Below are 23,266 nucleotides of genomic sequence, written 5' to 3'. Positions count from 1 at the left end.
ACGTCATCACACCATAGGCCCCGCCCACTATCATTCAGTTACTTAACGGCTGACATTTGTCTACACTGAATGAGAGTGTCACGTCAAAAGCAAATATAACCCATTATAATCACTGTCACAATAATCACAAACTGTCTACACTCAATTCAGTATACGAATACACGTTCATTTTCTGACATAATCCATGCATTTAAACAGTTTGTGTGCATCTCAGTACAAACTTCAAAAGGATTCCAGCATTGGAAACAAGTGGATTATTTATTTCAATGGCGTACCAGATCACGTTAGAGGATTATATGTTTGTTCGGAGCATTTTGTTTGGTAAATGAGGCACAGCACAATGGAGAGTTCGCAAAGAAACTTTTGTTGAAAGATGCATCGGCCAACTCTATTGTATCTGAGAGCAGATGCATCATAATATCCACAGTAAGCGAGTTCATAAAGCTTTGTAAATTATGATTTTACAGTATATGGATAATGTTTTCAAAACACTTACATGCATGCAATAGCGAGTGGGATTTAATACAATTTACCATTGCAATGATGTTAGCCAATCATAACAGTGACCGTTTACTGTCAAGCCTTAAAGGAGCAGGCCCTTAAAAATGGATCATTTAAGAAAGGGGGTCAGAATGAAGGTTGAAAATAATTGTGTTTTGCTTGTGCAACAATCTTTATTAATATTATAACTGAACTTCGAGGAACATTAAAATACAATAAAAAAAATTCCATGTCATGACGCCTTTAATGACTAACATTAAAGGTGCCATCGAATGTTTTTTTTTACAAGATTTAATAAAAGTCTAAGGTGTCCATTGAATGTGTCTGTGAAGTTTCAGCTAAAATACCACATAGATTTTTTTAAATAATTTTTTTTAACTGCCTATTTTGGGGCATAATTAGAAATGCGCCGATTCAGGCTGCGGCCCCTTTAATTGCTCGTGCTCTCCGCCCCCTCCCGAACTCTCGACTCTATCATTGCAAAAAAAAAGTTCACACAGCTAATATAACCCTCAAAATGGATATTTACAAATTGTTCGTCATGCATGCTGCATGCATACATCGGATTATGTGAGTATTGTATTTATTTGGATGTTTACATTTGATTCTGAATGAGTTTGATAGTGCTCCGTGGCTAACGGCTGAAAAGAATGAAGTTGTGTTTATGCATTATACAGACTGCAAGTGTTTAAAAAATAAAATAACGGCAGTCTTAATAACGACAGACCGTGAATACAGTAAGAAACAATGGTAACTTTTAACAATACATTAGCAACATGCTAACTAAACATTTAGGAAAGACAGTTTACAAATATCACTAAAAATATCATGTAATCATGGATCATGTCAGTTATTATTGCTCCATGCCATTTTTCGCTGTTGTTCTTGTTTGCTTACCTAGTCTGATGATTCAGCTGTGCACAGATCCAGACTTTAATACTGGCTTGTCTGATGCCTTGAACATGAGCTGGCATATGCAAATATTGGGTGCGTACATATTAATGATCCCGACTGTTACGTAAACGGTGTTATGTTGAGATTCGCCTGTTCTTCGGAGGTCTTTTAAACAAATGAGATTTATATAAGAAGGAGGAAACAATGGTGTTTGAGACTCACTGTATGTCATTTCCATGTACTGAACTCTTGTTATTTAACTATGCCGAGGTAGATTCAATTTTTAATTCTAGGGCACCTTTAACAAAGATGAATAAATACTTTAACAAGTGTATTGCTAATTGTTAATGTTAATGCATTAACCAATGTCAACTAATGCAACTTTATTGTTCATTTATTTATTTTAAGAAAATGCACCATTTACAAAATATAAAGACATGCAGAGGTCCGGTTGCTTTGTAAATAACCCTGTGGAAGCAGTCGAGCTGCAGTCAGTGGATGGTAACGGAGTGCGGGGTTAGATGAGGCAGGTGTGAGGTTTGTGTTTGCATCTGCTCACCCTGACCTGTGAGGTGAGCCATGTGGACCGCTATCCAAGACTCAATAAACCAAATAAACAAATGTGTTCTTGAGCATGGCTTTAGGCCTGTTACAGTCCCTAACATTCCACACACACAACAACAATGGTAACAGTCGAAAACACATTAAGAGAGGAAGTGGATGCCAAGCTGTCACCACATGACACATAACATCACATAACTGCAGTGCAAAAACACTAAACAATAACAGAGTAATTTGCATGATTTATTCATGCCGCGGTGCATGCTGGGAAATAGAGTCCAGCCGTTAGCGCTGCAGAATTAATTAACAGTTAGTTAAAAGGGCAATTAAAAAGGTAAAGTAAAAATAGCACTTGGAGTCAAATAGGTTGCAAATCCTTAAACGACTAAATCAGCATTCCAGTGGATCAACTTTTAGCATGGCACTAACATGGTTGGGTAAATTATTATGGAAAGCTGATAAAAATCACTGTTTAAAGCTTTGGGGTCTGTTAGATTTTTGTTATGTATTTTAAAGAAGTCTCTTATGCTCATCACCACTGTATTTATTTGATCAAAAATACAATAAAAACAGTAATATTGTAATACAATTTAAATATTTTTTTTTCCATTTTAATATATTTTAATACATTTACTTTTGTGATAGCAACGCTGTATTTTCATTACATCATTTCTATAGCCATTACTCCATCCTGCAGTGTCACAAGATCCTTCAGAAATCATTCTAATATGATCAAGAAAAATGTCTTATTATAATCTATGTTGAAAATTGCTTAGTATTTTTATGGGATCAGTGATTTTTTTATTTTTTTATTTTTTTACAGGATTCTTTGATTAATAAAACGTTTAAAAGAGCAGCATTTATTTGAAATAGTGATAACACTTTACAATAAGGTTTTATTTGTTAACATGAATAACAATGATCAATAATTCTACAACATTTATTGATCTTACACTGTAAAAAAGCTATATTATTTTAACTGTCAAAATATTTTTAAAAATGTGCCAGTAAAACATGTTTATTGGTTAACAGTAAGTTCAGTAACAGTAACCTTGCATTTGATGTAATTTAACAGTAAAATACTGTTAAAGAACCATTTTTGAAAGTAAAAACATTTACATTACATTTACATTGTCATTTAGCAGACACTTTTATCCAAATCGACTTACAAATAAGAATAGAAGAATCAATCAAAACAACATGAGAACAAGAAAAAATAAGACATTCCCACAATTCCCTGTCTTCACACTGGTTTTACTTTAATTATGTTTCTTATATTTGTTTTCTTTGAAAAAGAAGGTTTTTTGTTATATGTTGTTAAAAGAATGTTTATTGCATTATTTGAGTGTCATGTGCATTGCTATGATGGTGTTTTGTATTTGTGCGCATTATTCTGTGCACCTTTTATATATTAGCATTTACCTCTGTTTGTTTTGTTTTTTTGGTTTATTATGTTTTTTTTTACATCATGTTAGCATCATGCCTATTTACATGGTAAACACAAAGGTCAATTTAATCCATAAAATGTACATTATCATATAACACATTTCAACTTAACATAAGATAGAAAATCTAAAAATCTAAAAGTGTTTTCTAGCAGCATTTACCTCTGCTTGTGGAAAAAAGTCTGATTCATCATGTGGTTTTGGTGGATGTCAGTATACATTAAAAGTACAAAACTTTAAAGATTTTAATAGTAGCAGCATGGCCTTGCTAATTCAGCAGAACAGGGCTGTTGGATTTACTGGTTTAAAATGTAATTTATTATCCTTTTTTTTTCTTCTTTTTGTAAATATTTACATTTTTACTGTATTTTGTACAGAATTATTCTGGCAAACACAGCTGCCAGTTTTATTTGTAAAAACAAGAGTTTTTTCTTTTTTTTATTTCAGTGTAGTTTATGTTAAGCTCAACCTTTACTAATATATCATTAAAATAAAAAGTTGTATGTGTTAACATTTGTTTAATGCACTGTGAACTAACATGAACATGAAGTAAGACTATATTGCTCATTACTTGTTTATGTTAGTTAATGCATTAACTAATGCTAACAAATGAGATCTTATTGTAAAGTGTTACCGAAATGGTAAAGACTTTTGCATTATGAACAAAAATCTGTCAATTTTGATAAATTTAATGCATCTTTGTTAAATAAAAGTATTACTTTCTTTCAAAAAAAAAAAAAAGAGAAAAATTTCTGAATGTAGTTATGCAAATATGACCTGGCAATGTATACTATATATATATATATATATTATATATATATATATATATATATATATATATATATATATATATATATATATATATATATATATATATATATACACACACGAGTAGCCGTGCGATATGGCTGTATATGTGACCTGTCACGGAAACCAGGCAGCACAACTTTCGAGCAAAATGAGAAAGCAGCATTTTTTTTCAAAATTGGTGATTTTCGTTTTTTTGCAGAATCTGTTAGTTGAGATCATGAAGAAGCCTTTCCGTGTTTGAGATAGCAGTATTGGTATATTTAAAAGCGTGCATTTTGAGGTTGAAATCGGCTTGTTTTTCGGAGAATTCAGCACGCAGTAGGGGCGTGTCATGTCTGTGTGTATTTCCATACTGGGAAGCGTGGCTACTTATTATGCAGCGCTCTGGCCGGCTCTAGCTGATATCAAAATTCAATGAAGAACCGTGGCCGTTACACCGAAAATGTTTTGAAGTACTTCTTCGACAAGCCGAATGCTTACGAACAAGCGCTCACTGATTCTGAAGAAGATCTGAGCGACGATGAAAGCGGCATGATAAGACATTACCTCTCTGGAGTCGGGTAACACGCCGGCGCATTTTGCAGGATTTTTTTCACATTACAGCAAAACAGACTTAAAATACTCTGTCATTTTTTGTCATAGAGACATAAGTAATATATCAATTGAAACTATAGAATGTCTTCTTTTATTTGTGTACACTCTGAGTAAAAACAAAATGTTGTGCTTTTTGTAAAATAAAGAAAACTAACATGATGTGTGATCTCTCATCTCCCTCTGAACGAAGTCCAATCTGATAGTTCTCAGAAAATGAACTGTAACTTAGTGAATACTAATCATAAAAAAATTATACTTGTGTCTGAAAAAACGTTGAAATGTCAGGTTCCCTTTCGATACTTCACTCGTACTGCGTATGGGGAAAAGTCTCCCTTTTTCCCCGTCACTGAAGCCTTTTTCAATAACGCAGTGTAACTGCATCGCCATTGGTTCACTCATGAGAAGTTGTTGAACCAATGGCGAGAAAGCGCGCAAATATTCCCGCCAAAATGGGCGGGGTTTAGTGCTATATAAGCGGGCGTTTCGCCATAGGATTTCAGTCATTTCTCCTTCAGCGACGACTACACATCTCTTCGCTGATCTCCGCGCTGAAGCCGAAGAAGCTCGCCGCCTGGAAGAAGCAGCTCTCGCCGCCGTTGAAGAGGCCCCGCAGTGGACCCAGCTGAGCCGCCGGACTACGACAGCGCCGGCGCCCTCGTGGACTAATGCCCCGAGCACCGTCTTCAAGACGCCCGCCGCCTGCTTCCTGTCCCGGCCGCCGTTTCGGCCGTCTCCTGCCGCCATCCGGCGCCCCCTCAGAGAGCGTTTCTCCTCGTGGTTCTTACCGCTCTAAGAGCACTTCCTAGCGGATTCGTCCGCTCTAAAAGAGCTTCCGCGGCCCTCGCCGCTCTAAAAGAGCCCCCCAATCGCCGTTTTCACGGCGGCGGCGTTTTTTAATGCCGCGTCACTCCTGCGACACCTGCAGAGCCCCTCTGCAGGACAGCGATGGACACAAAGAGTGTGTTGGATGCCTGGGTAAGCCCCATGCGGAAGCCGCGCTCACCGACGCTTCATGCCCGCACTGCGAGTGCATGAGTCTGGTCTCTCTGCGCTTGCGGGTTGCTTTCTTCGCCGGAAGCAGTCCCGCAGCTCGCGCCCTCCCGTCCCCTTCTCGCTGCGAGCCTGCGAGGAAGAGACAGCGGGGTAGAGCGACCCAGCGCACGGAGTCGAGCAAGCTCACGTTGGCCCAGCCCCCGCGTGCCTCGCCCTCTCCCACCAGAGAGCAGTCGCCCGTCAGATTCTCCCACCCTGAGCAGCGTCCCTCAGCATACGCAAGTGACCTCGTCTCATTCGGTGGATCAGATGAAGAGCCGCTAGATGAGTCCATGTCTCTCGCGGCTTCCGAAGCAGAAGGCTGGGCTGGCGAGTCGGACGACCCCGCCCCCCCGCCTCCGCTGGAGCCCATTGAACACGGCTCGAGCATGGACGGCGAACTTCCCTGCGTCCTCTCAAAAGCTATGGAGGAGCTAGACCTGGATTGGGCTCCGCCGGAAGAGCCGTCACGTAGCCACCTGGATGAGTGGTTCCTGCCGGGAAGACGCCAGGCCCCTCGCCAACGTGCTGCCCCGTTCTTCCCCGAGGTACACGAGGAGCTGACCAAGTCATGGCGCGCTCCCTACTCTGCCCGCCTGCACACCTTGCATCGTTCAGCCCTCACTACTGTGGACGGCGCTGAAGAGAAGGGCTACGAGCACCCGCCGCCCCTGGATGAAGCAGTGGCAGCTCACCTCTATCCTCCCACGGCTGTGGGCTGGAAATCTAAGAGGGCCCTTCCTTCCAAGCCCTGCAGAACTACCTCCACCCTGGCTTCGCGAGCCTACGCATCTGCAGGCCAAGCTGCCTCGGCGCTCCACACTATGGCCATCTTCCAAGTGTTTCAAGCCAAGCTTCTCCACTCTATGGACGAGTCCGGCTTTGACGCACCCGCCTTCAGGGACCTCCGCAGCGTCACTGACCTAGCCCTGCGAGCCACGAAGGCCACAGCCCAGGCCATTGGAAGGTCCATGGCCAGCCTGGTGGTTTTGGAGCGCCACTTATGGCTCAACTTGACAGAGATCAAGGACGCGGATAAGATGGCCTTTTTAGACGCCCCTGTCTCGCCTTCCGGTCTCTTTGGGCCATCGGTAGAGGGTCTCACCGAGCGATTCACCGCAGCACAGAAGTCGTCTCAGGCAATGAGACACTTCTTGCCGAAACGCTCCAGCTCCACATCTGCTTCAAGCCGACCCAGGACTGCGCCACTCAGCAGAGTAAGCCTGCCCCCTCTGCCTCCCAGGCAGCACCGCCAAAGGAGCAACACCAGCGCTCTCGCTCTGCCAGACGCTCCCTCCTGAGACGCCAGGGACCCCGGCCCAGGATTGCGCTGGACCCTGTGACGCCTAAGTCATCCTGATTTAAGAGGAAGGAAGAGGACGGGGAAATGTCTTGCTGCGGCCGGACCACCCCCAAAGCTCCTTTGCATAGTTTCCCCTCCGCCTCGTTCACATCCGGGCGTGGGAATGACGTTCAGTGTTACAAATGGACCCACAAATGATGCGTCCACACAAACCGCCGTTTTCACGGCTAACACATTTTTACCTTTTCAAGAAAAGGGCAAATTTCCTCTTCCACTCCCCTTGGTGTACAGCCCCCCCTCAGGCGGGCTGTCAGCCGATGTCATTTAACCTCTTGCCACCCGGGTCGAGGCTTGGCGGGCCATCCCTGGGCTGTCAAGGTGGGTCCTAGGGATCATAAGTCAGGGCTACTCGCTCCAGTTCGCCCGAAGACCCCCACGCTTCGGTGGGGTGCTTCAAACTTCGGTGATTTCGGACAACGCTCACGTTCTCCGAGCCGAAGTCTTGGCGCTGCTCAGGAAAGGGGCCATAGAAATATTCTTTCCTCCAGAGAGCGAGTCAGGCTTTTACAGCCGCTACTTTCTGGTCCCCAAGAAAGATGGCGGTCTCAGACCCATCTTAGATCTCAGGATCTTGAACCGCTCCCTCATGAGACGGAAGATCAAGATGCTGACGCTGAAGCAGATCCTCGCACAGATTTGTCACGAGGACTGGTTCTGCTCACTGGATCTGAAAGATGCCTACTTTCACATCCAGATAGCCCCCCACCACAGGCGGTTCTTGAGATTCGCCTTCGAGGGTGTGGCTTACCAATACACGGTCCTACCCTTTGGGCTGTCCCTGGCTCCTCGCACTTTTACCAAGTGCATGAATGCGGCTCTCTCCCCACTCAGACAGATGGGAATCCGCGTTCTAAATTATCTCGATGATTGGCTCATTCTGGCCCACTCGCGAGTAGAGCTAGAACGTCACAGATCCGTGCTCCTCAGCCATCTAGAATGTCTGGGACTCAGGGTCAACCTATCCAAGAGCTCGCTGCTTCCCAGCCAACGCATTCCGTTCCTGGGAGCAGTTTTCGACTCTGTCCGCATGACGGCAGTGGTCTCGCCAGAGCGCGCTCTGGCCATTCAGCAGCTCGCGCCTTCCGTCACAAACAAAGCCTACCTTCCTCTGAAGACCTTCCAGAGGTTGTTAGGGCTGATGGCTTCCGCCTCCCCAGTTCTACAGCTCGGCCTTCTTCGAATGCAACCTCTGCAGTACTGGCTGGTGTTTCGGGTTACCCCCATGCCTGGTGGCATGGCCGCTTCTGTCTCAAGGTCAATCAGGCCTGTCTATCAGCCCTGAAACCCTGGCTGAACCCTGAGTGGTTCAAGCGTGGCGTACCCCTTCAGGCGGCGTCGCGAAGGACGGTGCTCTCGACGGACGCTTCCAACTCGGGTTGGGGCGCTCTTTGCGAGGGCAGTCCAGCCTTCGGCTCGTGGTCACACGAGGAGAGCCATCTTCATATCAACTGTCTGGAGATGCTGGAAGTGATACGTGCCCTTCACTTCTTTCAGGCTCACCTGACGGGACGCCACGTCTTAGTCCAATCGGACAGCATGACGGTGGTGTCGTATATAAATCACCAGGGAGGTCTTTCGTCCAGCCGCTTGTACAGACTGGCGAAGCGTCTTCTGGAATGGGCTCTACCCAGGATTCTGTCGCTCAGGGCGACACACATTCGTGGAAAAACTAATCTGGGAGCAGACATGCTGTCTCGGAGCAATGTCCCCTCGGACGAGTGGACGCTCCAACCCCAGACGGTTCTCACAATATGGGAATTCTTCGGAAAGGCAGAGGTCGACCTCTTCGCTTCAGAAGACAATTCTCATTGCCCAACTTATTTCTTGAAGAAGGACGACGCGCTGGCCCACCATTGGCCCAGCACCCTTCTTTACGCATTTCCCCTGATCGCTCTGATCCCTCAGGTTATCAGATGAATCAAGGAACACAAGCACAAAGTCCTCCTGGTGGCCCCGCTCTGGAGGAGCCAAGTTTGGTCCTTAGAACTGTTCAGGCTCTCCACGAGAGCCCCGTGGCCCATTCCTCTGAGACGGGACCTTCTCTCTCAGGCGAACAGGACAATTTGGCACCCACAGCCAGAACTTTGGGCTCTGCACTTATGGTCCCTCGACGGGAGCCAGTTAACCTCCCCGGGGACGTGTTGAACACCATCTTTCAGGCGAGAGCTCCGTCTACAAGACGTCTCTATGCCCAGAAATGGTCAATCTTTGTTGATTGGTGCTCTGCATGCAACATAGATCCAGCGGAATGTGATGTATCTCCGATAATGTCCTTCCTCCAAGAGCGTTTGAATTCAGGGCGAGCCCCTTCAACGCTCAAAGTTTACGTAGCAGCCATTGCAGCGTTTCACTCTCCTATCGTTGGCCAGTCGGTGGGCAGAAACAGCCTAGTGGTGCGTTTCTTGAGGGGTGCTAGGCGTTTGAATCCTCCTCGCCCCCTCACTGTTCCCACCTGGGACCTATCTATGGTCCTTAGGGCTCTCAAAGGACATCCCTTTGAGCCGCTGTGCTCAGCTGACCTCAAGCCCCTGACGCTTAAGACCGCTTTGCTACTAGCTTTAGCATCGGTTAAGCGTATCGGCGATCTGCAGGCCCTCTCTGTGAGCCCTGCTTGCCTCGAATTCGGGCCCAACGACTCTAAAGTTGTATTGAAACCCAGGCTTGGCTACGTCCCCAAGGTGCTCTCGACCCCGTTCAGAGCTCAGGTCATCTCCCTCTCTGCGCTCGTCAGAAGAGCAAGAGCTGGAGTTGCTCTGCCCTGTTAGGGCATTGAGAACTTATGTAGAGCGATCACAGCCCTTCCAGCTATCAGATCAGCTCTTTGTTTGCTTTGGCGGCCACACCAAAGGGTCTCCGGTCTCAAAGCAACGCCTCTCGCGTTGGATTGTCGACGCAATAGCTCTCTTTCACAGCGTGCTGATATACAGCCATATCGCATGGCTACGAGTGTGATATTGCGTTTATACAACAGTTCGATGGCACGAGTGTGTAAATAAATAAGAACAACAACGGAGTGCCTGCATCACTGATGGTATGGGGTTGCATGAGTGCGTGTGGCATGGGCAGCTTGCACATCTGGAAAGGCACCATCACGGTTGTGTAATAACGAGTGTTACGAGTGTGTAAATAAATAAGAACAACAACGGAGTGTCTTTAAAACCCTCTTTTGTGCAGCACTACTTCCTTCCGCCACGGATTCAAATCTCAATTTGACAGTTGGACCAAGCCTCCGTTACTAATTCTAAAACGTCACTTCAGAACTAGTAACGAAGGAACGTTTCAAAACTCAAGTTGTCAGTTGAACCAAGCCTCCGTTGCTAACTCTAAAATGTCACTTTAGAACTAGTAACGAAGGAACGTTGAGTCGCTTCATTGAAAAACATTGAATTTTCTACAGTATTAGAGAGAGAGAGAGAGAGAGAGAGAGAGAGAGAGAGAGAGAGAGAGAGAGAGAGAGAGAAAGCACGAGAGAAAGAGAGTAGGCTATTGTGTCTGGTATATTGCATTACATTCATTCTTCAAGTCGATGTCCATAATATTATATCCTTTATACAAGTCCGTTTGAATGTCCGCTGAGAAAAGCGATCTTTTTTACAGCTTTGGGAATTCTCCATAGCACCACAGCGCTAAAACAACTTCCTTTTGCAAAAGTTCCTTTCAATTTAAAAGTATCTTGTGCTTAACTGACTCATTCTCCTGTAAAGTGTTGCCGCAATCTAATGGCGCATTAATGTAATGTTCACTCAATCCATATTACTTAATGGACATATTTATATAAAATAATATTTATTGAACAACAAATAAGCACAATTGTACAGTTCAGTCAAACATAAAGCACTAGTTATTAAAAAAAATAAAAATAGGTCACCATTTACGCTTGTATGTGGGTTTTACAAATATTTAACAAATGAAAAGGATTTTAAAGAGCTTGTGAAGAGCTGGGATCCTCAAACTGTCAATCAAACCTCATAAATCCACCTCACCTCTTGAATGAAGTGCGCACGCAGTTTGGACATCTCTGTGCAATGCAAAGGTAAATAAAGATCTGATGTTTGAAAAAAAAAAATTGTAAAGCGTTTTCTTTACTCAAAAAAAAACATATGTTTATAAAGTTTAATGTTTTACATATTTAAAGAGCGGAGAGGAGTCTGATATGTCCCGTCTAGTTGTAGCTAATATGCTATATAAGGATGTAACGTAACATTTATTATTATCAAATTTAATATAGCACAATTCGATTTGCTCTGGAACAAATAATAGATTAATAAGACCAAAGATTGCCCGTTCTATGTACTCAAATTGAATTATGTCTCGTGTTTAACCACTATAAGAGCCAGCGGCAAATCCCAGAGGCACTGGCCGAGATGAAGCTGTTCTCTGCGGTTATAGAAGCACTGAACAGCCGCTGACACACTCAAGATCGCATCTCCGAAAAAGTCAAAACAAATTGTAAAATAGGCTCTGTTATTAAATATGAGTCACATATTTCAGGTATAAACAACTACATTCTCGCCTAAAAAACTATTAAAACTACAGTTCGTGGTACAAGAAGTAGTATTTGTAAAAACTACGGTTGATTTGATCGGCCGCCATGACGGTCACTTCAAGCGGAGTGATACAAAAAGGCAAAAGGCAGTAGGAGTGCTGTTATCACTGAAATATCGAATGGCTATCAGCCAATCAGATTCAAAAACCAGACAGAACTGTTGTATAAATATATATATTATATACACACACTGTACAAATTGTGAATAAAAAAAGAATGCAATAATTTACAAATCTCATAAACTTATATTTTATTCACAATAGAATATAGATAACATATCAAATGTTGAAAGTGAGACATTTTGAAATGTCATGCCAAATATTGGCTCATTTTGGATTTCATGAGAGCTACACATTCCAAAAAAGTTGGACCAATTTGCAACTTATAAGGTCAATTGGCAACATGATATATATGGTATAAAAAGAGCCTCTCTGTAACGAAGGCGGGACTCAGGTAGGGATCCAAATGCAAAGCTTTATTTACAGTGAGCGTTGTCATACAGGCAGGGTCAAACGGGAGCAAACGGGAACAACAAGGAACAGGCAGAATCGTAGTCAAGGTGCAGGCGATGGTCAGGACAGGCAGCAACGGGTCAACAAACAGGAAACAGGCAGGAACGGTAACACAGGACAGGCAGACAGGAAGTAACGCTTGGAAATGCAACACTTGGGAAAACAAGACCTAGCAGTGAGGTGATGTGTGTAAGAGTCTTTAATAGTCCTGGTAATGAGCTGCAGCTGGGTGTGATGATTAGTGATTAGTGTTAAGTGTGTGCAGGTGAGTGGCAGAGAGGATGATGGGAGATGTAGTCCGGAACTTGACAGGATTCATGACAGAATGTCCCCCTCCCGGAAGGCGCGTCCTCGCGCCGTAGATGGCACAACTGGGGAGGGGGGGTGGGTGCCCTGGAGACCTACAGGCAGGAGATACTGGATGTGCAGGCGGGTACGGAGGTCTCCAGGGCAGGTCCAGGAACTCAGGCAGCCATAGTGGGCCGGCGGCCTCGGCGGGTCAGGTGCCACGGGCGGCCACGGCGGGTCAGGTGCCACGGGCGGCCACGGCGGGTCAGGTGCCACGGGCGGCCACGGCGGGTCAGGTGCCACGGGCGGCCACGGCGGGTCAGGTGCCACGGGCGGCCACGGCGGGTCAGGTGCCACGGGCGGCCACGGCGGGTCAGGTGGCCTGGGCAGCCACGGCAGGTCAGGCGGCTTGGGCAGCCACGGCAGGTCGGGTGGCTTGGGCAGCCACGGCAGGTTAGGCGGCTTGGGCAGCCGCAACAATGAGTCCATAAATGGCCCTAGTAGTTCAAAGTCTGAAAACGGCAGTGTCCAGGCAAGGTCCCCACCCACAAGCTCCCCACCCTCAGGTATACCGCCCCCCCCCAAAAAGTTCTTGGGGATTTCAGCGGGGTCCGTAACGGGCTCGTGGTCAAGGAGTTCGGGTGGCGCCGGCAGCAGGGCAGACGTATTAGGGAGAGCGGGCAGCTCGGTGACGACCTCCGTGTCTGTATCAGGGAGAGCGGGCAGCTCTGGGACGGCAGCGGGCTCGTACTGCTCTGGGACGGCAGCGAGCTCGGGCTGGCATACAGTTTCAAAGTCAATTGCGCTCGAGTGCATCCTCCACGCACGTAGGACAGCCAGAACATAAAAAGTGAAAACAGCCCTCTTGGCCATGGCAGGACTAACAAGGAGAGTGGGCTCTGGAGCGGACTCACTGGCTGCAGCCAACTCAACGGCTGGAACGACCCCTACGTCCACAGACACCGAAGGGGCGGCCATCTTGCCCGTGGGCACTGGCAAAGCAGCCATTTTGTCCATCGCGTCCAGGGCGCTTGAGTGCGTTGCAACAGGCGAGCTTGAGAGCGTTGCAACCGGCGAGCTTGAGAGTGTAGCAACCGGCGAGCTTGAGAGCGTAGCAACCGGCGAGCTTGAGAGCGTAGCAACCGGCAGGCTTGAGAGCGAAGCGGCAGACTGGCTTGAGAGCGAAGCGGCAGACTGGCTTGAGAGCGAAGCGGCAGACTGGCTTGAGAGCGAAGCGGCAGACTGGCTTGAGAGCGAAGCGGCCGGCTGGCTTGAGAGCGGCGCGGCCGGCTGGCTTGAGAGCGGCGCGGCCGGCGGGATTGAGAATGAGACGGCTGGTGTATGCTTGGGAATACCAGCCGCCCGTGCTGAAATCAGCGGTGGGTCAACCACACTGGAACGTAATCCTTGCCGTTCTCTGACTGATCTAGAGACGTGACGTGGCTCTGGGCGATCAGTGGCGACGTGACATTGCTCTGGGCGATCAGCGAAGGCGTGACGTTGCTCTGGGCGATCTGCGAAGGCATGACGGTGCTCTGGGCGATCAGTGGCGACGTGACATTGCTCTGGGCGATCAACGAAGGCGTGACGTTGCTCTGGGCGATCTGCGAAGGCATGACGGTGCTCTGGGCGATCAGCGGCGACGTGACATTGCTCTGGGCGATCAACGAAGGCGTGACGTTGCTCTAGGTGATCAGCGAAGACGTGACTTGACTCTGGGCGATCAGCGGGGGTATGAACTGGCGTTGTTGTTGTTGTAGACGCCATCTTGTGAATGTCCTCTTTAGCGGCAGCCATTATGTGATGCAACGTGGTGTCGTGTTCCTCCGCGACACCCACGGTAAAACTAGAGCCACTCAGCTGCAATGCGAGGACAATATATTGCTCCAACGACCCCTCAGGCTGATGCAATGGCATGACGGAACTGAGCAGGTCAGATAGTCCACCGCGGAAGAATATCATGAGGCACACCTCATTAAAACAAGTTAACGGTGCCAGTTCTATAAAGTCCATGACATACTCCTCAATGGTTCTCTCTCCCTGACGGAGACACATTAATTGAGCAGACGGATTCATGATAGCTGAGACTGGAACACTCACCAAGCTGCTGGATCTGAGGATGGCTAGGTCTTCTGTAACGAAGGCGGGACTCAGGTAGGGATCCAAATGCAAAGCTTTATTTACAGTGAGCGTTGTCATACAGGCAGGGTCAAACGGGAGCAAACGGGAACAACAAGGAACAGGCAGAATCGTAGTCAAGGTGCAGGCGATGGTCAGGACAGGCAGCAACGGGTCAACAAACAGGAAACAGGCAGGAACGGTAACACAGGACAGGCAGACAGGAAGTAACGCTTGGAAATGCAACACTTGGGAAAACAAGACCTAGCAGTGAGGTGATGTGTGTAAGAGTCTTTAATAGTCCTGGTAATGAGCTGCAGCTGGGTGTGATGATTAGTGATTAGTGTTAAGTGTGTGCAGGTGAGTGGCAGAGAGGATGATGGGAGATGTAGTCCGGAACTTGACAGGATTCATGACACTCTCAGAGTGGCAGTGTCTCTCAGAAGTCAAGATGGGCAGAGGATCACCAATTCCAACAATGCTGCGGTGAAAAATAGTGGAGCAATATCAGAAAGGAGTTTCTCAGAGAAAAATTGCAAAGAATTTGAAGTTATCATCATCTACAGTGCATAATATCATCCAAAGATTCAGAGAATCTGGAACAATCTCTGTACGTAAGGGTCGAGGCCGGAAAACCATACTGGATGCCCGTGGTCTTTGGGCCCTTAGACGGCACTGCACCACATACAGGAATGCTACTGTAATGGAAATCACAACATGGGTTCAGGAATACTTCCAGAGAACATTGTCGGTAAACACAATCCACCGTGCCATTCGCCATTGCCGGCTAAAACTCTATCAAAAAAGAAGCCATATCTACAGTAAACATGATCCAGAAGTGCAGGTGTTTTCTCTGGGCCAAGGCTCATTTAAAATGGACTGTGGCAAAGTGGAAAACTGTTCTGTGGTCAGGCGAATCAAAATGTGAAGTTCTTTTTAGAAAACTGGGACTACATGTCATCCAGACTAAAGAGGACAAGGACAACCCAAGTTGTTTTCAGCGCTCAGTTCAGAAGCCTGCATCACTGATGGTATGGGGTTGCATGAGTGCGTGTGGCATGGGCAGCTTGCACATCTGGAAAGGCACCATCAATGCTGAAAGGTATATCCAAGTTCTAGAACAACATATGCTCCCATCCAGACGTCGTCTCTTTCAGGGAAGACCTTGCATTTTACAACATGACAATGCCAGACCACATACTGCATCAATTACAACATCATGGCTGCGTAGAAGAAGGATCCGGGTATTGAAATGGCCAGCCTGCAGTCCAGATCTTTCACCCATAGAAAACATTTGGCGCATAATAAAGAGGAAGATGTGACAAAGAAGACCCAAGACACTTGAGCAACTAGAAGCCTGTATTAGACAAGAATGGGACAACATTCCTATTCCTAAACTTGAGAAACTTGTCTCCTCAGTTCCCAGACGTTTGCAGAGGGGATGCCACACAGTGGTAAACATGGCCTTGTCCCAACTTTTTTTGAGATTTTTTTGATGCCATGAAATTTAAAATCAACTTATTTTTCCCTTAAAATGATACATTTTCTCAGTTTAAAGATTTTATATGTCATCTATGTTGTATTTTGAATAAAAACTTGACATTTGAAACTTCCAGATCATTGCATTCTGTTTTTATTCACAATTTGTACAGTGTCCCAACTTTTTTGGAACCAGGTTTGTGTATAATTATAATTATATATATATACACGTACACACACACACATATATACATACATACATAGGCTCAGGAATTCTTTGTCTTCTCTTCTGAAACATAAAGCATGAAGCTCTGTTGTTTTAGTTTTTAATCGCCCATTATTTTCTATGCTGGCAATACAATATGTTCTTATCTCTCCTTTCTTATGCAGATGAGACAGCCTCCCTTTCTGCAAATGCCACAGCTGTACATGTGAAATCCGCCTTTATAACTGCCTGTAATTATGGCAGACCAGACTACTTCAAAACATCCTGGTGATTTGATGATGTTGGTGGGAGGAATGGCTGCTGAGACTTTTGCATAGCTTGGAGAATCAGACACTTACAGCAGAATACAGAGAAGGGAAGAGGTACTACACCCCACTAAAAAAGCACACCCAACATGAGTGGCCATGGACCGGGCCATAATTATCCTCGCAAAGGCTTCTGGGTAATTAATCTACAATGAAAAGCCACCTGCAGGAAAGTGCACTCAAATGCCACATGCTGACATGACTAAGTGGATTGCTCCTGAAAATGATGAGGATCAGAAAGAAAGAAAGCAGCAAATCAGTTAATAGTTAAGTATATCTAACGGCGTCAAACACTGAACTGTATCCTGTTAGATAAATCCAGTTTCACAAATGTATTCATATCAATTCATTTCAAATGGCTTACTTATAACTGACTAAGCATACTACATCAAAAGTAGGAGGAAGTATTCAGTATTATTATAAGAAAAACAACAACAACAAAAAAAAACAATTTAAGCTTGATATAATCTTTATATAGTTTAATATGCAGTAACCTGGAAACAAATAGTGTTAGCAAAGACTCATAAAAATCGGATGCTCTGTTATAATATGCTTGTACGGCCCAAACGCTTTTATGTCCAAACGCTTTTATGTCCTGTAAAAGGTTATGTAATAAAAGTATAAATAAATGTCCCTGACACCCTCCAGATGGCCAAAGGGCCCCCACAGAGGCCAGCTCCGGCCAGGCCTGGCCTCCAGAAACCCTCTACCACCACTACACCGACCCAACAGCACTCCTCTGGCCACGGGGCCACCAGGCCAGCCACCTGGACAGTTACTTATGCAGTTTTAATGAGGAGACAGGTGAGCTTTGTTCTGTAATGTGGTCAACATGTGTTATTGTGGTCGGTCACAACTGTAAGGCATCAACCAGCACTTCAGTTTTCACAACCTCCATTTACCCTTTTTTTTTTTTTTTTCCTCCAATATTGCCTGCAGAAGGAGTGGTTATTGCTCCCTGGTTATTGCTAGCTTACCACTGTGTTTGCATTTGTCCCTACAAAAAGAATAGAACAAAAAAACACTACCAGTAAAAAGTTTAAACACTTTACTGCAATTATGTTTTTCATGATCTTAAAAACAATTTGAAGTTTAACCGATTACGCTGAAATGCAAAAATTTGTTTTGCACACAAATATAATTTGTGCCTTTGTATAAATGGATCACTGATTACATCTTAATTAAAGGGTTAATTCACCCAAAAATTCATTTTATTACTCACCCTCATGCTGTTCCACACCTGTAAGAACTTCATTAATCTTCAGAACGCAAAGTGAGGTATTTTTGTTGAAATCCGATGGCTCGATGAGGCATGCATTGACAGCAATGACATTTCCTCTCTCAAGATCCATAAAGGTACTAAAACATATTTAAATCAGTTCATGTGAGTACAGTGGAACAATATTAATATTATAAAGCGTTGAGAATATTTTTGGTGAATAAAAAAAATAAAAAATAACGACTTATATAGTGATGGCCGATTTCAAAACACTGCTTCAGGAAGCTTCGGAGCATAATGAATCAGCATGTCGAATCAGCAGTTCGGAGCGCCAAAGTCACATGATTTCAGCCGTTTGGCGGTTTGACAAGTGATCCGAATCATGATTCGATACGCTGATTCATAACGCTCCAAAGCTTCCTGAAGCAGTGTTTTGAAATCGGCCATCACTATATAAGTCGTTATCACCAAAAAATATTCTTGTTGTTTTATAATATTAATATTGAACCACTGTACTCACATGAACTGATTTAAACATGTACCTTTATGGAGCTCACGAGCTCAGACAAGATCCACTCGGTCAACTTACTGAGGTAAACTCAGCACAATCATATTGCTTTTTACAACGTTGGACACATTACGGTAATTAATATGATTACCATTTTGCTTTATCAAACAGCTAATAATGTGTTGCTAATGTTATACAAGGTAGAAATAGGTAACAATGGCAGACTGCCACTTTTTACAGTGTATGCATGGATGAATTGGACAGGATAGTAAAGAATAAACAGTGTCCAGCAGAAATATGATGAAGCTAAAATTAAAGATTAATGTTAATTCATGTGGAAAATCGTACCAATAAAGGATGTGTAGGTGTGTCCAAACTTTGATCAAAACACTGACTGGTCAAAGTACTCTAGTATTATGCAAAATAAAAAGGTTTCAGTTATGCTTAGAGATTATTACCTCAGATTGAGTGACAGGCGTCTGGCTGATGCCAGCGTTAACTGATGTCCATGAGCGGGCGGTGAGGACACAAGCGAACAGCGGATAGAGATCCCCTGTGCCCAGACGTCTACTGTAACGCTCTATGCCTTTCAAATCTCCCTTTATCAAACTCTGCCACAGCCTGCAGTAATCCAGTCTGAAGTCCTGGTTCAGCACCTTGGACAGAGACACAACTTGTTCTTTTAGTGTTTAGGGTTTTTGAACATATGCAATAGAAGCTTCAAAAGTAAAAGTATGTAATTTCTGCACAACCAGAGCCACCACATGGAATCATAACATTAATTAAATGTTCCTAAACTGGTTTCTCTAACCCAAAAAGATGCCACTGCCTCAAACCCACTGTATTGGTCATGTTTACACTCTTATGCTCATCAAGGCTCCATTTATTTGATCAAAAATACAGTAAAAACAGTAATATTGTGAAATCGTATTACCATTTAAAATAACAGTTTTCCCTTTGAATATATTTTAAAACTTAATTTATTACTGTGATTGCAAAGCTGAATTTTCAGCATCATTACTCCAGTCACACGATCCTTCAGAAACCATTCTAATATGCTGATTTGGTATTGTACACTTATGTAAAAATGTTAAAACAAAAGAAATATTACAAACACCAATTAACTAATAATCCAAAAGACTATGATCTATGTAAAGTGTATTAGACAGCTGAGTAAATGAAAACTTGTGTTAGCATTACAGATTACTTGATAGTTGCTAATATGAAATCTTGTGGGCCTCATTATCTGCTTCTGGTTAAATTAAAGGCCAGCAATTCCTTCACTGAGATGAGCAGAATTCACTGGAATACCACTAGAACTGCACCATTTTGCTACTCCAATCAATCAAAATAGACACAACCCATGGCGTTCAACAAACCTAACATGGCGTTGAATTAGCGTTTTGGATTTGGAATGTCAGTACTTGAATGGCTTTATCATATTTATCATCACTGATTTATTTAGAGCCGCCACATCTTCTGGGAATACAGAAGTTACTGCAGGAGAGAGTGTATCGGTGTGTTTGCATCTGCTTGTAATAAGAGAGAAGTGGAAATGTGCAGTTCCCAAAACACACTGGAGCTTCAGGGCCACTTAAATGAAATGCTTTTAGTCTGCTGCAGCACATACAGGCTTGAGTGCGCAGCTGACCTGGGAGCCAGCGGGTGAATAATGGGGTGTAATATGTGATGAATTTGCTTCTCTGTCGAGTCTGTGGCGGCCTCGGCCGATGTCTTACCTGATACAGGCCGTGATCGAGTAACACAATTTCCGTCTTATTGCTTTCAGGACACTTTCGCACAAGCACGTTGCCAGGGTGAGGATCGCAATGCACGAATCCGTTGACGAATATCATCTCACTGTATATCTTGCCAAGGTTTTGGGAGATCTGAGGAAAAGGAAGGAGAAAGAACGGGAACGTGAAAACAGGTTAACAATATATGCAGATTCACTGGAGCTCTAGCTCCTGAATATGTACTGTGTTGTAGTAAGAACTGGTTTCAAAAGCAAAGATGTTACACTTTATTTCGATAGTCCAATTTAGACATTCTAATAACCAGGGCTTGACATTAACACCCACCAACCCGCCAAATGCAGAGGGATTTATGCAGTGATAAGTAATGCAGTCAATTTTATATTATATATATAAATTAAATATATACTTTCAATTTCAATTGTAGTTTTTTTAAAAAGGCATCTGAAATAATAAACTAAGTGTAATATAGGGCCCTATTTTAACATTCTAAACGCAAAGCGTACGGCGCAGGTGCACTCAGGGCGTGTCCAAATCCACTTCTGCCATTTTAACGACGGAAAAACGGTCCGTGCACAGGGGCGCATTTTTTAAAATGGGTTGTCCCTATTCTCTTAATGAGTAATGGGCGTAACGTTCAATAAACCAATCAGAGTGTCATCTCCCATTCCCTTTAAGAGCGAGATGCGCTCGCGTCATGGCGGATTGCTATTTACATGCCGGAATTTGTTGGCGGAAAAGCTGAACGCTTTTCAAGCAAAGAAACCGATCTGCTCGTGTGCGAAGTTAAATGTTTAGTTAGAAGTTAAACGAAGTTACATTTTTATATTTATGTAGCCTACACAATAATATTCTTTTACACTGTAATCCTTTTGTTTTTAATATTTGGCATGTTTGTGTGATGCGCATCCCTGTGTGTAATAAGCAAAGTCAACGCGCGCTGTGGACGCGCCTAGAGGCGCAGTTTCTACCAACGTGCTCTAACAAAAAAATATCGCGGCATTGACTTTAGACTTTAGACCAGGTTTGAGTTGGTCTATGGCGCAGTCTATTTTCAGCTCCTTAAAATATCAATGTGCCGGCAATGCACCTGAACACACCTCTTTTTTAGACCAGCACGGCCATGGGTGCACTAACTAGCGCAAATGCATTTACTAATTTAAGGACGTGCCGCTGAACGGGAAAACGCGAACGGCGCCGGACGCAAACTAGCAAACACACTTGCGCTGCGCCTTGTGTCGCATTGCGCCGGGTGTATTATAGGGCCCATAGTGTTTATCGATTTTTCGATAAATATCGATACACTGAAATATCTGAAATGCTTCCAATACCTTTTCCACAGAATAGATACACGACACCAGCTGCGCTTTCTCTCTCTCATCTCTCCAACAGCGAGTTGACACACAAACCCACCTCCCCTCACTCACTAGTTTCATTTGCTCCAGATGAATATTGTTGGTGTTACAGGGCTTGAATTTCGGTGTGGGCGTATTGCATGTAATTTACTCATTCCCACAGATTTTAATATAAAGAGTACCTCTTAGTACTAAATTTTATTTATTATTTTTTTGCTGTGTATTGCGCTTAAACAGTCAAATAAACAAAACAAATTATGTCAAAATGCCATGTTTTGGTGAGTATTCATGTAAACACAGTGAACGTAAACAGTTGAGAAAGAAAATGCATGTGTAACAGTATATTGGAGCCTAATATACCTGCTGCCAAATTATGAGATAATATTAAAAATATCTACATGGCAGTTTTTCCCCATGGTATCTATGTCAGAATTGTGGCCTGGGAAAATGCTGAGTGACCAGTAACTTTGGAAACCTGCTAGCCACAGTGGCTGGTGAGCAAAAAAGTTAATGTTAACTATGTTAACTATAAGTAACTTTGCAACTATGTCAACAAATTCTCATTAATTTGCAACTACATGTCAACTAATTCTCATTAGAGTATTAGTAGACTGTTAGGACCGTTAGTAGAATAAGTTGACATGTTACATACTGTATAGTCAGTAGAATGTCTGTTGGGTACATAGACTGTAAAAAAAATATGGACGTAGCGTCCGTGACGTCACCCATAGAGTTCTGAACAGCAGTTTTGACGCCTAAATGAGGCCGCGGCCATCTTAGCTGCGCGTCACCGCACGTCACTCCCGGATAACTGAAAATGGGCAAAGAGGCAGGGAGGTGGTTTGAGCTGATGTGATTGGTTGCTGAAACCATGCCCGCCTAGCTCGACGTGACCATGTTAGCAGGCAAAGGAGCTATGTATCTATCTTAGATAAAATATTAATGAAGATAAGTTTTATCATCTGAACGTTCTAAAGGTTTACTGTCAATCTACGGTGTTTTTTTAAGATATAGATCCCCCAACACCAGTAGTGTTGGGTGTGCAAATAACAACATGTAAAATCAAACGGGACTTCATACCTTTATAATGAAATAGAGATCGCGAGATGAATCCAATCTGTGGCACTTGGGTAAAATATGAGTGTCCATTGCAAAACAAAAAAACATGTCACATTTCTGAATGATCTGCTCTCTGTCATCATTCTTCAAGAAAGGATGCAATCTGAACAGCCATGTTGTAAAACTGTATACGATCGTATCTAACAAACAAATGAGCCTGTGTCCAAAGTATATTTTTTTCAAAATAGTGCAGCAGTTTTAGTTATAATATCCAAGCAGTGCTGTCGGATTTTTATATCCTCCCGCAATTGTCATTGTAGTAAATCTCACAACCAAAACTTTCAGCCAATGCCACGATCCAACAACGTGTGTTCTGTGTCTCTTCCCCATGCATGCACATCTACACAGACACACATCAGTCTCGAATATTATGCAGCAAGCCATATTTTATAATTGTATAAAATAATCGAGAAAAAAAAAACGGCTGAGATGCCAAATTCAGCGGCAGCTGAGGTAACATGACAGCTCACAGACAGCAGCGCAATCTGTCACTCAAGTGACCACGCCCTTAATTATGCAGAACTTTAAGGCTTAATATAATTTAAACGGATAAGTTATAAAAAAATTCACCCCCCTCAGAGTTGTCATGAAGGGCAAAAATAGCAGTATAGACCAAAACCACAATTTGAACCAACTT

General features: G+C 43.9%; 1 protein-coding gene across 7 annotated transcripts in view; it reads right to left on the bottom strand.

Moving 5' to 3' along the window:
* adck1 (aarF domain containing kinase 1) overlaps positions 1-23,266 on the bottom strand; it is a 193,371-nt gene that overhangs the window by 35,949 nt on the left and 134,156 nt on the right. For all 7 annotated transcript variants that reach the window (XM_067367165.1, XM_067367164.1, XM_067367168.1 and 4 more), the window contains 2 exons: positions 20,141-20,290; positions 18,860-19,057 (listed from right to left, as the gene is read on the bottom strand). In XM_067367165.1, the coding sequence (XP_067223266.1) occupies positions 18,860-19,057; positions 20,141-20,290 (348 nt within the window). The remainder of the gene's footprint in view (positions 1-18,859; positions 19,058-20,140; positions 20,291-23,266) is intronic.

This window comes from Chanodichthys erythropterus, chromosome 18 (assembly GCF_024489055.1).
Source record: "Chanodichthys erythropterus isolate Z2021 chromosome 18, ASM2448905v1, whole genome shotgun sequence".
In the NCBI taxonomy this organism is placed as follows: domain Eukaryota; kingdom Metazoa; phylum Chordata; class Actinopteri; order Cypriniformes; family Xenocyprididae; genus Chanodichthys; species Chanodichthys erythropterus.
The sequence above is the reverse complement of the archived record's forward strand: the minus strand, read 5'-3'. Positions and strand labels throughout refer to the sequence as shown.